Below are 14,779 nucleotides of genomic sequence, written 5' to 3'. Positions count from 1 at the left end.
AATCAGTGGCACACCCAAGTATTCCATGGCCAGGCAAAGAGTAAAAGATTTCATTAATGAGCCATCCCCTGCTCCCTGGCAAGGACTATTTACCACTCATACTATCCCAAAACTTGTAGCACTTTGAAGTTCTGGTGTGAATGATCTACAATCAGCATTTGTGTGGGACTGAATGAATGGCTGAGTGCACATAGGGTTGTCACATAAGGTTGAGCCGGACCATTGGAAACAGTCTCAAGGCCATTTCTTTTTTCTTCTTCTTTTCACAATCCCCAGAAAATCCCATGGTAAGAAGAGTGGCCTCAGTATCTAGCAGCACAGATGGTGTCGCATGGCTTCAAGTGGACACTCCAGCTCAGAGGATATCCCATAGGCAAAAGTGAAGGAGGGAGCACCACAGTAAACTTCTTGATGATATTACAGACGTGTCTGCATGCTGAGCAGAGACTGGCTTTCTGCCTATGGGGCTAGGCAGGAAGAGACAGCATCTATTCTAAGGGCTCTTCAGCAGTCTTCTGAGGTTGGGGAGGAGCAGGTGACATCCTGGGTGTCTGATGCAGTAATGACAACTGTCATGAAAACATTGCGACACTCGGGATTCCTCAGTCAAAATAACACCAATTCATGATCTCCTGGTCAAACCCTTAAATCTCTGGATTTTCCCAGCTGGCAAGTCTATGGAGGGGAAGGGGCAGAGGCAGGGGCAAGGGGAGAGGGACAGGGCAGTGGGGGAGATCAAGGCCCCCATGGTGAGAGAAGGAGTGAGGCAGAAGCAGGGGCTGGGGTGAATGGGGTCCTGGGCCGGGGAGGGTCATTCAGAGACATGGGGGAGATGTGCACCCCTGGGGGCGGCATGAAGGCATGTGCCCCCCACAGGGCAGGGGCAGGCTGCCCACTGCAGGCTTGGGTCTCTGTGCCCTGCTGCCTTTGCCCCAGGAGGTCAGCTTTGCAATGCCAGTGTACTTCCAGCCACCATGTGGGCAGGGGATGCCATTAGGGTAGCTTGCTATGTTTAATGCTTTGAAGTTGCTTATAGTATTGTTTATATATTATCCTTATTTAGTCATTGCTTAAGTTTTGTCCTTATTTACTTTTTGTTTTTTATTATTAGCTGGCTTTGAGTTGTTTTTGTAAAGCTCATAAGTGCTCATTATAGTATATATTTTCTTTTGTATCACTGTGAGAAGTTCTTTTAACATAACTTAGCAATGGCCACGTTACTAGCTCCAATTAACTAAGCTTGGCACTAACCATCTGAACCAGAGGGATGAAAGAATTGGATATATTAATGAAAAGTGGTAAGGAAGACCAATGGATAATGCCCAAAGTAAGACACCAGAAAAAGGCCAAATTAAGAGGTGTACTTGTAATGGATCTGTCAATCAAAAGAATATACTGTCAGGATAAAAGACGGGCAGTATGCTGACTGCAGAGAGACCAAGCTGAAATCAAGGAGTCATCAAAGAAGTGAAGCTGAAGAAAAGCATAAAAGCGGGGAGCAAGAAAGTTCGTTGTCATCAATCCAGCCTTCAACACCTGTCTGGACTGTTCCAGCCCATGACATACCCTTTGCTTCCAGGAACTGAGTGGCCGTCTTTTCTGTTGAGCAAAGTAACACCTGGGATTGGGTGAGATTATTGTACTGAATGTTTTTCTGTCTCTGAATATAAAAACGACTAAGATAATACTTGTTATATTAATAAAGTTAGACTTTGATTTTGGGATGCTGAGTTGTCCAAGCTGTTAGATGTTAAGACACTGAGTTGTCTGCACTTAAGTGAAACTTTCATTTTAGGACACAGAGTTGTCTTCATTCGTATTTCACATTCCATTTAAGCATCCCTTGCTCGCCCAGTGGATGGCAATGACGTTGCTTGGCTGAGCAAAGGCAGCAGGGTGCAGAGCCCTGAGCCCAGAGCAGGCAGCCTGCCTCTGGCCTACAGGGGGCACATGCCCCCCATGCCTCCCCTAGGGATGCACTCAGCTGTGGGGAGCAGCACCCCTCCCACACCTCTGGATGACCTGCCCTAGCCCCAGGGCCCCATTCACCCTAGCCTCAGCTCCTGCCCCACTCCCTCCCTCACCATGGGGACCTCGATCTGCCCCCGCCCCCTCCTCTCCACTTACCAGCTGGGTGCAGTCTGTGTGTCTCTGTGTGTCTGCTCCTCACTCTCAAGCCACAATCCCCCCAGCCCTGATGCTGCCTATCACTCCTGCCAGGGGGAGTAGGGACCCTGTCTCCCTGGGCTCCAATCCCTCCCACACACCCACAGCCCCCCACAACTTCACAAATAACACCCCCCCACACACACACAGACATTTCAAAAATAGCATCTTATGTTTATATGCCAATCTCTTGATGTTTTAAGAGTTCGTTTCATGATTTTTGTCACAATGGGGTTGGCAATACTGCTGATGCTGTAGATGCATGAAAGTCCTTTCTGGCCAATGTGGCCACTGCTGCCAATAGGAAAGCCACAGTTCTAGAGAGGGCAACTGTTGCCATGGCCACAGCTTTGGAGAAGGCAGCTAATGCTGTGGCCACGGCGTCTACTGCTGCGGCCACAGCTATAGAAAGGGCAGCTTCCACTGCAGAGGAATACTACCACATCCAGGCAGCGAGGCTGGTCTAGCACCCTCCCACTGACCACAGACGTTAGCCCCGATTTCCAGCTGACTTCAGCTACCATGGGGATTGGCCATGTGCCCCCTGTTTCCACACTTCTATCCCTGCTTGGCAATTGCCACTAGGTGGTCACTAGGACTATAGGGATACTCCTTGGGCACATTACAGACAGTATGACCCCCATGATACTATCACGCCCCAGGGGGACAGGATGGCAAACAGGGAGAGTGGCTCTGAGTGGCACATCCAAAAGGGACAGCCTTTCCCTTCCCTGGAGGGGCAAGGAACACCACCAGCATCCTAGATGTCTGCACCCCAGCAGGGAGGGAGCATTGTCAAAAGACAGATGATAAGCTTTGATGATGACCTGACTCAGCTCCCCACCAGTGGAGTCAGAGCACCCAGCCATGCAGATGCACCTCTTAAATTCCAAAGAGCCCCCCATGTCATGCTGGGGTGAGGCACGGCCAATGTGCCACAATGCTCTGAGGCACCAGGGGAAATAGCAGGCAGCTCCCTGTCTGCCATGGTTTTGTTCTGCAGTTTGCACCATGTTCTGCTGTTTGTACCACTTTGCTGTTGGCACTACTGTATAGCTTGCAGCTTGCACGTACGCAGGTTTATGTTTACTGGGAAGCAAACAAAGTTTGCACTTTTTATGCATGTCAGCAGTGAGCTTCTTGTGCACTTCCTGCCTACATGCCCTCTCATGCACAAAGCCCCAAAAGTGCCTCACAGGTTCCCCACACATTCCCCTCCAGTATGCATGTGTGCTAAGCTGGGGCGGGAGGGGAGGGGAGGTGGTGGGGACAAATAGACATATGAGCTGACAATTGTGTGCCTGTGGTAGTTTCATTGCTTGGCTGGCTCCTTTCCCAGCAGACACATCCTGTATACTCCCCCTTCCGACAGTGCAGTGTGTGTGTATGTGTGTGTGTGTGTGTGTGTGTGTGTGGTGGGAGGGTGCTATGAAGTGTGAACTGCAAGTACTATGCCAATAATTCACAGATCTTTTATGATGTGTCTGGAGAGACGGCCCTTCCCCCAAGCCTGGAATAGGAATGCACCAGTGAGTATACTGGCCACTGGCAACTGCCCCATGCCCTACACCCTCTGCCCATACCAAAGCCTTGTCCCGGCCCCTCCTGGTGACCGATCACCATCTCTGAGCCTCGGGGAGTGGGGGAAAGCCTGAGGTCTGGGAGCTTCCAGCCTCCCCTGGAAACACTACCCACACCCCAATCCCAATTCATCAAAACATGAGACCTTCTTTAATTTACTTCCACTTTATTTCTTCTAAATTCTTTTTATATTACTATTTTTAATGTTATTCCTTAACAGTGGCTGACTTCCTTCATTTCATCACCCTTCCTCCACCCCTATTTTCTTTCCACCTCCAATTAACTCTCCACTCCCAGTTACATGTTCCCACCTGAACCTCTCTCTTACATCTTTCCCCATAGGGCCGGGATAGAAACCTATCATTGCTCATCAGCCAGCTACTAGCAACTCACAGCTACAGCTCCTAGTCCTGCCACTGCTCAACAGGCCACTAGTGCAGGGGTGGGCAATTATTTGGGGTGGAGGGTCATTTAGAGGGTTTTGGTAAACTGTTGTGGGCCAGGGGGGTGAGGAGCTGACCCTTCCCAGCATGGTGGGGTGGGGCAATTGATCCCATGTGGCTGGGCCTGTCTGCTCCACACCCATTGCTAAGAGCAGCGTATGAGTGGATGGGTGCAATCTTCATGGAGACTGGCCCAGGACTCCTGTGGGCAGGGTGCACTTGGCCAGGCAGAAGGGATGGGGCTATGGGTGAGCAGAAAGTGGTGTCCAGGAGCAGGACAGGATGAGGCCAGGGCTGATGCTGGTATCACAGGGCAATGACAATGTGGGCCCAGGGCCCAGGGCAAACCTGTGATCTGCTCCCCACATGCCCTTGCTGACAGAACCGGTATCCATCACAGGGGGGTGTGGGGAGCAGATTTTGGTTCTGCCCTGGGCCTGGGCCTCGGTCCACAATGTCACCACATCACAATCCTGGATCCAGCCCTGGCTCCACCCACCCATCCTACTCCTGGATGCTGCTTCCCACCTGCCCATGGCCCCATCACATCTGCCCAGTCAAGCATGCATTACCCATGGATGCCCCAGGACAGTCTCCAAGGAGACCCCACCCACCCATTTGCCCACTCCATCTGGACCAGGGTGGCCAGACAGTGGGGCTAGGTCCAGCAGTGCTGGCAACACTGGCAGTGTCAGCTGGAAGGAGTCACTACTGCCGGAGCTGCCAGAAAGCTGAGTTCGGACAGCATGCTGCCCCAGACCTGCTGCACGCCTGGGGGCTGCAGGACCAGCTACATGCACCATGGCCTGGGCTTCCCCCTGTGTCTGGGCCTGGCGGGGCTGAGGGTCCCACCACAGACCAGATAAAATCCCTTGGTAGGCTGGATCCAATCCAAGGGGTGTATTTTTCACACTCTTGCTCTAGTGGTAAGTCACAGCTGTGCAGGTGGGGACCATCAGGGAAGGTTTCTAGACTAAAGGTATCTTCAAACTCCAAGCTAGCACAAACACTGTTCACAGTGTAACATGTAACAAGACCTAAACAGAACCACAAGGTTCTTCAGGCCAGTATTGGTTATGATGGACTGATGTCTTACAGCAGGTGATGGATATGGCAAAGTATAAAGGGCCACTGCAAAGGTATGTATTAGAGTCCACTTCTCAGTGTTTGTGGGAGCATCCAAATATTTGTTTTGTTTACTGCTGGTATTGCAGTAGCAACTAGGGGACTCTCAGTCAACGTTGTTACCTCTCTGAACAGGATCCTCTAGTATCATACACAAATTCTCCTTATACCATATCATGATACCACGCATCACATCTTGTCTGACTATCCACGGTTATGTGATTGGGTCCTGGCTGGTGCAAATCAGCACAGCCTCACAGTGGCATAATGAGTGGTGAACAACTGGGACACCAGCTCCAGGTGCTCACTTAGAGGGAATGCATGAATGGCAGCCCCCTCCAGCCTGTCCCCTACTATCACCACTGCCATCCAGAGTGCAGAGATTGGTCCTTATGCTCCTGCAACTTAATTGAAATAGTCAGTTTACCAGTTAAAGATCTGGTCTAGTACTGTATCTATTCAGTATTTATACTCATCCAGAAATACCTGTGGGGGGTTTATTTGAGAGAGTGTGGTTTCAAAAGTGATTCACATTATACAGTGGTATATATGTTCATGTGTGTGTATTTACATTGGGTCCAAATTTCCTGTTAAAAACAGATATATTTGGCAGAACTGATGCCAAGTGTTATATTGCTGAATGTATTACAGTATAAACCAAAGAAGGCAGGGCAGTAAATACAAATGAACTTTTGAGACATGCCATAACAAATACATTCAAAACTTTATTCAGAATGGTCAGTGTACAACTTTAATATATTGGGCCAAATTTGCAACTGGTATAACTAACATCAGTAGGGTTGTGTAGTTACTCATTTAAACCAATGGTGAAACTGACCCATTCCTCCAGCTTCTTCTTGTGGCAACTCTGTTACTGCCTTTCTAGTTCAGATTTTTTTTTTGTCCTAAATTTCAAAACAGAGAGGACAGCCCTTTGGAAGTTACCTCCCATTACAACATACAGTAATAAGTTACCAACTACGTTTAGTGCCGCTAAAGGTTTAGTTGCGGTAAATATACCAAGGATCTGGGTCTTAATTGGACAGCTAACTGGATACAGTTGTAGTTCTATCCGAACCCCTCTAAAGATATGGAAGGGTAGGAAACACACATAAAAGACCGCCAAGATTAGGATGGCAAGTTTGCGAGCCTTCTGCTTGTAAGAAGTGCGATTGTTGGGCCCTTTATCCAAGGTGTAAATAATTGCAGAGTAACAAAGTGTCACAATGAGCAAAGGCAAGAGGAAGGCAAACACAGTCAGAAGTAGGTTGTACCACCAGCTGGCATTGAGGTTGGTAACATTAGTAAGGTCCATACAAATGGTTCTGTTTTGTTTCTTTTTTGTGGTGATTAGAAAGCCAAGAGGACTAACAGCTCCCAGGGAAATCACCCAGACTACAATGCAGGCCATCATAGCCCATTTCTTCTTGTGAACAAAAATCCAGTTAATTGGATAGAGTACTACAATGTACCGGAAGATGCTGAAGCAACAGAGAAACAGGATACTGCTATACATGTTAAAGTAGAAATTGAACATAATAAACTTGCACATGACATTTCCAAAGATCCAATTATTTCCATTGGCGAAGTAGTGTATCAGGAAAGGAAGAGTAGTTAAGTAGAACAGGTCGGTGATAGCCAAGTTTAACATAATGATGGTGCTGCTTTTCCAGGGCCTCATCTTGAAAAAGTACATGAAGATTACAACAATATTCACTGGGAAACACAGCACAAAAATTATCCCATAAAAAGCAGAGATATAGTATTTCATCAGTAAGAAGTCTTCCTCTGTGCAGTTTATAAAGGAGTTTGCCTGTATTGGCAAAGTGGTAAAATTGGCCAAGTCTTCAGCTGTCATATTCATAGGTATCTTCTCAATGCTTTAGAAAAATCAAGTATTTATTTTTTAATTGCTTAGTCAGTACAAATGTGCTCAATACCTCTTTTTCCATTCTCACTGCAATCTGTGAAAATAGTGTATTTTTAGCTATACCATTATGGTAGATACCCATAGTTGCTATGCCTTCTTCAGACTACATGAGTATGAGTAATTGGGAAAAGACAGAAATGACAATTTTCACCCAATCTGACCACTGAAAGCAGTTTATAGCTGTGACCAAACACAAATGCATGGCTGCAGACAGCTTAAAAAATGGCTAATTGGGTGAAAATCTGACCCTTCATTTCATGATGTATCAGATAAAGACTTTCAAAATGTAGTGTCTTTTGTAACTTGTGTCTACAGAGCTCCAAGGCTGTCGCTGTTTTTAGAATGGGAAGGGGAAAATTGAGCAGAGGGAGCTCATTCTTGGGGTTTTCAGCCCCTCCAGAGAGTGGAGTGGGTGTACTGAAGCCCCCCTCCCCAAACTGGGGGCAGGGGGGAGGGGGGCTCCACTTCACCCACCCCACCTTTCAGCACCAGGTGGGGAGCCCCAAGAACGAACTCTCTCCGCTGCCTTTCCCCCTCCCATTCTGAAAACAGCGAGCACTGGCAGAGAGCCTGGCCATTACTATGGGAACCCGGCTGCAGGCTCCCAGCCCCCAGGGAGATTCCCCTCCCCCTGGAGCCAACAGTGAATGTCTGTTTGGTCTGGGGTAACGCTGCAACTCAGAGCACTTTGCAGAATACGTACTTAGTTACAGTTGGGAATCGCAATTCTGTCTGCACCCTCGATGTGGTTTTGCAACATCCCTTCAGTTAGACTAGGCTTTTGGTGGGGGGGAGAGGGGGAGGGGGATAATGATCAAATTTGGATCTTATTTGAACCCTCAATGTTTGAGTTTTTTAAATTGGGGCTTATCCTAATTTAAAGAGAGATGGGAAACCAAGTATATACATTTTGTTTTGCCAAGCTAAATACAGAAAAAGTTCAGGTATGAATCTCATGAGGTGATTCTCATCTTACTTGCATATAGGATTGATTCCATTACTCACTTTATATGAATTGAAAGTATATGGTGGGTCAAATTCTGGAATTGCCTTACACTTTTCATAATCATTTCCATCTCTCCAGAGTGCAAAACATCACCTTCTGTATTTGTGTTTTATATGTACATTCAACTCTAGCAGATTCATTCCAAGATCTTCAATTGTGGGAAATCAGTATTATTTCACTGAATTTAATTTATACTAGCTAGGAATATATCTTTAATGACTACACAAAGTGCAAGACAGTATATAATTAGATCCAAATATATTTGTTTTTCATATCTTTTATGTTCTTTTAAAATAAACTCAGCATGGCATTGAATGTCTGTGATAGGGTCCCTTTTTAATAATAAAGCAGTTATAGTGATACAGATAGAATAAGGTAATTACATTTTTTAAAAGGTGGTTTTATAATTTATACTTGGCATTATTCCTTTAGATTTGAAGTGCCATTTAGCCTATTATCAGTGCAACAATTCCTATATTTCAATGACCAATAAACTATGATAGCCCTTCTCTCAAATGGGTGATAATTAAATTTGCACCATAAGACCAACAATATGATGTTAACTAAACCGAGACTTAACAGACTTTGGTTAGGCACTGGAACTGTGTTATAAAGCATTACTTTAATTTAAAATGAGGCATTTTTAAAAATGAATGTTAGTTTCATTACAGTAGTGCTCAAGCCAAAGGAACATTAAGTGAATACCAGGCAGCTTATTTTAACCAAATTAAGATTTGTAGCCAAAGCAAAAGCTAGTGAGAGTCTACATACTCTCTATTTCACCCAGGGCATTCTTACCCCTATAATCCATATTGCCTTGTCTCCTATCAGTAATCTACAATAAAAGCAAATAAAATACAATTTCCAGAATTCTTATTCGAACCCAATACAGTTATTTGTATTTTGTTATTTACAGGTTTTTTTTGTTTAAAAAAAAAAAACCCTCCGATCAGTTCCATGCATTCTCCTTCAACATCTCAAACTCTAGGAGTGGAGAAATATTGCTTACCTGGAAGTTCTTTGTAATCTTGCCCTTTCCTTGATCTGAATACAGAATACTATGGATTTCACATGTTAGGCAGATTTTAGTTTGGTTTGCTGTCATTTATAATCAGTCTCCCTATGCAGAGTAAGATTTCACATACCGGATAGATTAGAAGACTGGTGGAAGAGCTCTGTTATGGGTTTATAGTTCAGCTCCTAGACCTGCCCTGTTGTGAGAATTCTTTCTCTTTCCTCTTGTCACCTTGTTTGCTGTTCCTTGAGAGGGCAGGTACTGTCACAGACATCTCCCTTCTAGGAGCAGTCTTATATATTGAAAATGGAATATTACATTTAAATATGTCTCTGCATAGGAAAATTAAGCTCTTCTTCATTTCCTGTAGGTTGATGGTGACTGCTAAGCCATGCAAGACTTGTTGCCATATTCAGGGTCAGGTGCAAATCCATATGACATGCCCTTTCTTCATTAGAATAGAACTTTAATATGAAAAATTAAAAGCTCCCTTCTGCAGTAAGTGGAAATGGCTTTCACCACAGTGTTTTTAAATTGCTGTAAATAAAATATAGATGATCCACATTTATTTGTTACTACCTCAAAATCTTTTCCCTGTGGGCTGTAATTTTCCATGCTTACCTCAAGCCAAGAAAGAATTCTTAAGTCAACTCTGCACTTTTTAGGTAGGTGAGCCATGCAAAAAAAGAAACTAGTTAAATAAATAAGGAGGCATGTGCAGTGGCTGAAATGTGAAGCCCCAGACTGAGGCCCTGACCTTGAAGCTGACCTAGACAGGCACATGACTCTTCCGTCACTGAAATGCTGCAGGTTCAGAACTGGAATTGCCATTCATTGGCATTTCATTCTTCTGCGCATTAAAAGGACACAGTTCCTTGACTTTCTTTGCCGTAAGGAAGTTGCTTTGGCTACAGAAAATCATATTGATACTTTGTTTAATTGCACTGGACATTTTTAAGGACAATTCCTTGAATTTTAAAATATTTATAACCTAGGAATGAGTTAAAACAGTGTTTTTTAGTTTATTAATTACAGTATTGAGAAAGAGTGATCTTACTGTGATATGCAATCTAGAGTTCAGTATATGTCAATTAGCAGGAATGGCTACAATTAAAACAATAGCAGCAGGAGTACCTAGCAACTGGTGCATCATCCATTGTTACTAACTGGTGCAAAGATATTGGCATTGTTTTTTTCATTTGACATAGCTTTGCTCCTAAGTGACTCTTCAACATCCAGAGGATCTATTAAAAATCTCAAATTTCTCAGTACTAGTAATCTTGTTGGTCTAATAAGGTGCTTGAACCACCTCCAGTGGCAGGCTGTTCCAGACCTTGGGGGCTCGGACAGTAAAGAAGTTCTTCCTTATATCCAGCCTGAAATGGTCTTGGAGGAGTTTATAACCATTCAACCTTGTCATCCCTTGGGGCGCTCTGATGAACAATCTTTCCCCCAGATCCTGGTGAACACCCCTGATAAACTTATAGGTGGCCATCAGATCACCCCTGAGCCTGAGCTTTTCCAGGCTGAAAAGTCCCATAGCTCTCAGCCTGTCATCATAAGGTCTGTTTTCCTGACCTCTGATCATGCTCATGACTCTCCTCTGGACTCTCTCAAGCTTCTTCACATCCTTTTTGAATTGTGGAGCCCAAAACCGGACGCAGTACTCCAGCTGCTGCCTCACCAAGGCCAAGTACAATGGCAGAATGACATCCTGGGATTTGCTTGAGAAGCATCTATGGATGCAAGCCAGCGTTTTGCTTGCTTTACTAGCCACAGCATCACATTGAAGGCTCATGTTCATCTTGTGGTCAATCATGACCCCCAAGTCCCTTTCATCTGTAGTGCTAGCCACTGTAGCAGTGCCAAGCCTATAAGCATGCTGCAGGTTTTTCCTCCCAAGGTGGAGAACCTTGCATTTTTTGGAGTTAAACACCATCAGGTTTTCATCCGCCCATTTCCTGAGCCTGTCAAGGTCAGCCTGGATCACCCTCCTGTCCTCAGGTATGGATGCTTTACCCCAGAGTTTGGTATCATTGGCAAACTTGTCCAGTCCACTTCTGACTCCAATGTCCACATCATTAATGAAGATGTTGAACAATATAGGTCCAAGGACAGAGCCCTGGAGGACCTCATTGGTCACAGGGCACCAAGATGATTAACTTCCATCAACCACCACCCTCTGGGTCCGACCACGGAGCCAATTCCCCAGCCAATGGATCGTGGTGGACCTGAGGCCACAGTTAGCCAGTTTTGTTAAGGAGTGATCATGGGATACCAGATGGAAGGCTTTTTTAAAGTAAAGATATATGACATCAATTTCCTCTCCCTTGTCCAGGTGATAGGTCACCTGGTCGTAGAAGGAAATGAGATTGGTCAAGCAAGACCTACCCACAACAAACCTGTGCTGGGTATCCCTCAGGATGTTGCTATCTGCAGTCTGTTAAGAATGGCCTTTTTGATAATCTTTTCTAAGACCTTCCCCAGGATAGAGGTCAGGCTGATGGGCCTGTAGTTTGCCGGATCCACTTTCCTCCCTTTCTTGAAGATAGGCACCACATTGGCCTTCTTCCAGTCTTCAGGCACTTCACCAGAGCACAGGAGTTTTCAAAGATCCATGCCAGGGGCTGAGCTATGATGCTGGCCAGCTCTTTGAGTACCCTGGGGTATAAACTATCAGAGCTGGCTGACTTGAAGGTGTCCAGCCTCTCAAGGTGTTCCTTCATGAGGTATTAGTCCCATTTTATAGACCGGGAACTGAGGCACAGAGAAAAGAAGGCAAAAAAATGTATCAAGCTTTTAATTATGCTATGCACTGAGTGTAGTTATTTTTATAAATGTTCTGTTTGTAGCGTTTTATGGTAGATGTTTGTCATTTTTTTCTTCACTCTGTTACTGTTTTTCACAATTTTAAGGAGCAGTAATTAGGAACTGAAGACAGCTAACCAATTTGACAGTTTTTGGAGCTGCCTACGATGACAGGTTCACATATGCAACACCTGGCACTGGTCCTGTATACAGATGAAACAGGAGTTAATTGGTAACACAATTATTCATTAAAAAATCCCTCTAAAATGTCTACATTTTCTTTCTGTTGTTGGCTGTAACCAAGCACACAATGTGAATGAAGAGATTTTTATTAACATAGTTCGTTGCTATTTGGGGTAAGGTGGATACAGTTCAGAGACATGGAATAAATTATCTTTTCCCAAAGAACTTACATTACAATAGAAAAAAAAGTATTTAAAAGATGGGGGAAGGGGCATAGCACTTTATTTTGTTTTCCTTTATTAAATATGTGTTTGATTTCAAATTGCCTCCTTACTGCACTGTTTAGATTGGCTATTCGTTTGTTGTAGGCATTGTGGCAGAAGAGGTCTTAAACAGGTGTTTTTTTATTATACTGGAGTGTTATTGTGGGATTTAATTTTAATAGGAACTTAATTTCTGTGATACAGCAAAATTCTAATCACATAGGTTCTGATCCAAACCTCATTGAAGGAAGCTGATATTCCCATCTTTTGAAGATTTCAGAGTGCTTTGGATGAGGCCCATAGTCCTGATAGTGGTTTATATAATACAGCATTAGATGCTATAGATTGCATGGATAGTTCTGTTTAATAAGTACCCAGGAAAGCAGACAATTTGATTGGGAAAGTGTTAGGTTCCACAGTGCTGCTTTCATTATATGTTTTATTTTTGGTTCAGACAAATATAATCTTTCCGTGGGCTATTTCCCTTAACTGACATATATTTGTTTGCCTGATCGTACAGTGTGTGTGATTGAATACCTAATTACAGTTGTTCGCAGACCACCTTCAAAAGATGTTCAGTTTTTCTGAGTGTAATACCCTATGCGTGAAATTACCCAGAGAAAGCAGCTCTGTTTTTTCCCTCTTTGTTTTTCCACACAGGCATATTGGTAAGAGCTGCATTTGGTTATTCCTAACTGCACAGGAATTCTAAATTAATCATGGTTACATGTTGCTATCCAATTATTTATATAATTGGGATTGTTAATGAAAAATTCTGTGAAGTAATATTTTATTTTGGTAAATAGAGTTATAATCTGAGATATAAACAGTGTTACTACATCAACTGAGCAAGTGCCATTCAATATAATTCCAAAAATAGTCAGTAGGGATGCAAGGCACTATCTTGCAGCTAATATTAGTCCTTGGAGCAAGCTTGACAAGTGCAAAGCTAGCACTTGAATGCTGTAAAGGTATTAAAGCCAAGGTCCAGTGAAACACTAAACAGGTACTTAGCTTTCTGCGGGTGAGTAATCCCATGGAGGGATTATGCACCTGGTTAAAGCTAACAATGTGACTAGGTACTTTACTTAAGCAAAACAAGGCTTGGCTTCTGATGTCATAGAATTGTGCTTTCTTGATCAATAATTTAAAATTCCTTTGACTACGTGGATGGGTAAAAAAAAATAATGCTGCAGGTACTGTGCGGGCCGGGTTGAACCCCGGGCCCTTTTTGTCGCTCTGCACGCAGGCTGTGGCCGGCAGCCCGGGCAGGCCGGGTCGGAGAGGGCGGGCGCCAAGCTAGAATTAGGCACAGACACGTAACGGTTGATTTTAAGATTGTTTACTTACACCGAGATGGTCGCGGTGCAGGCTGGAGACTTGCTTGAGTTGCAGTTACAAAAGAAAACACGAACAATCACGTGAAGTTTGCTAGGCTCCACGCAGACAAAACACGAACAATCACGTGGAGTTTGCTAGGCTCCACGCAGACAGAACTCCGGATGTCCAGGACAAGCGCGCATCAGAATAGAAAACTCGTCGATATGTCTTATAGAAAGTTACCGCTCGAAGACAGGAAGAGGTGGGCAGTGGATCAGGCTGCCAAACTCCTCTGAGCAACACACAGGGTTTCTATTACCCTGCCGCGCACACCCAGAGTCCCCACGAGATGGATGCGGAGTCCTCTTCGGCTTGGGCGGAAACTGCTCAAGCCTCTTATACGGCTAGCAGGCCAATCGCTAGCCGCCACATGTGAATAATTTAGCACTAGCCAATAGCAGGGAACAAATTTGCATGCGAAGAGCGGGAACTCCTTTGCACAGTGCATTTCTGTGTTGCAAAGGAAATGCACCCTGCAAAGACAGCTGCAAAGTGGCGGGAACTCTCTCCCTTGCACGTGGGTTCTCTGTGCAGCAGAACTCCTCCGTGCAATGAAGCTGTAATCCCACAGGGATAATTCTTAGTGCTGAAGCACACACAAAAAATCAGACCTTTGGGTCATGACAGGTACAACATCTGCATCTGCTAAAATCCTTTCAGTTGACATTAAAAAACAAACCAGAATCACAGTAGGCATGGAAGCATTGCTGGCACTTTTATTTAATGGGACTCTTGAGAACTGGTCATTGTATGCCAATTGAGAAAATCAGATAGGAATTCTTTACTGGGTTGCACTGCTATTTTTTAAACTCAAGGCTGAGCTAAATTCTATCAGCAGTATGAGGTTTAGATGCATGGCTTCCATTAGGAGTATGATAT

General features: G+C 44.5%; 1 protein-coding gene across 2 annotated transcripts; it reads right to left on the bottom strand.

The window, feature by feature from the left end:
• Positions 1–6,029: 6,029 nt before the first annotated feature.
• Positions 6,030–10,401, bottom strand: LOC102560669 (2-oxoglutarate receptor 1). Of its 2 annotated transcripts, none has more exons than XM_019486943.2 (2): positions 9,888–10,401; positions 6,030–7,195 (listed from the first exon to the last, which is right to left on the bottom strand). In XM_019486943.2, the coding sequence occupies exon 2, from the start codon at positions 7,177–7,179 to the stop codon at positions 6,187–6,189; it is 993 nt and encodes a 330-aa protein (XP_019342488.1). In that variant the 5' UTR covers positions 7,180–7,195; positions 9,888–10,401; the 3' UTR covers positions 6,030–6,186. The 2 variants fall into 2 exon arrangements, with proteins under 2 accessions (XP_019342488.1, XP_006259054.1); XM_006258992.2 differs by lacking the exon at positions 9,888–10,401 and adding an exon at positions 9,261–9,875.
• Positions 10,402–14,779: the final 4,378 nt, after the last annotated feature.

Source organism: Alligator mississippiensis, chromosome 1 (assembly GCF_030867095.1).
Source record: "Alligator mississippiensis isolate rAllMis1 chromosome 1, rAllMis1, whole genome shotgun sequence".
Lineage (NCBI taxonomy): Eukaryota > Metazoa > Chordata > Crocodylia > Alligatoridae > Alligator > Alligator mississippiensis.
Note: the sequence above shows the minus strand (reverse complement) of the source record. Positions and strands in the feature narration are given on the sequence as shown.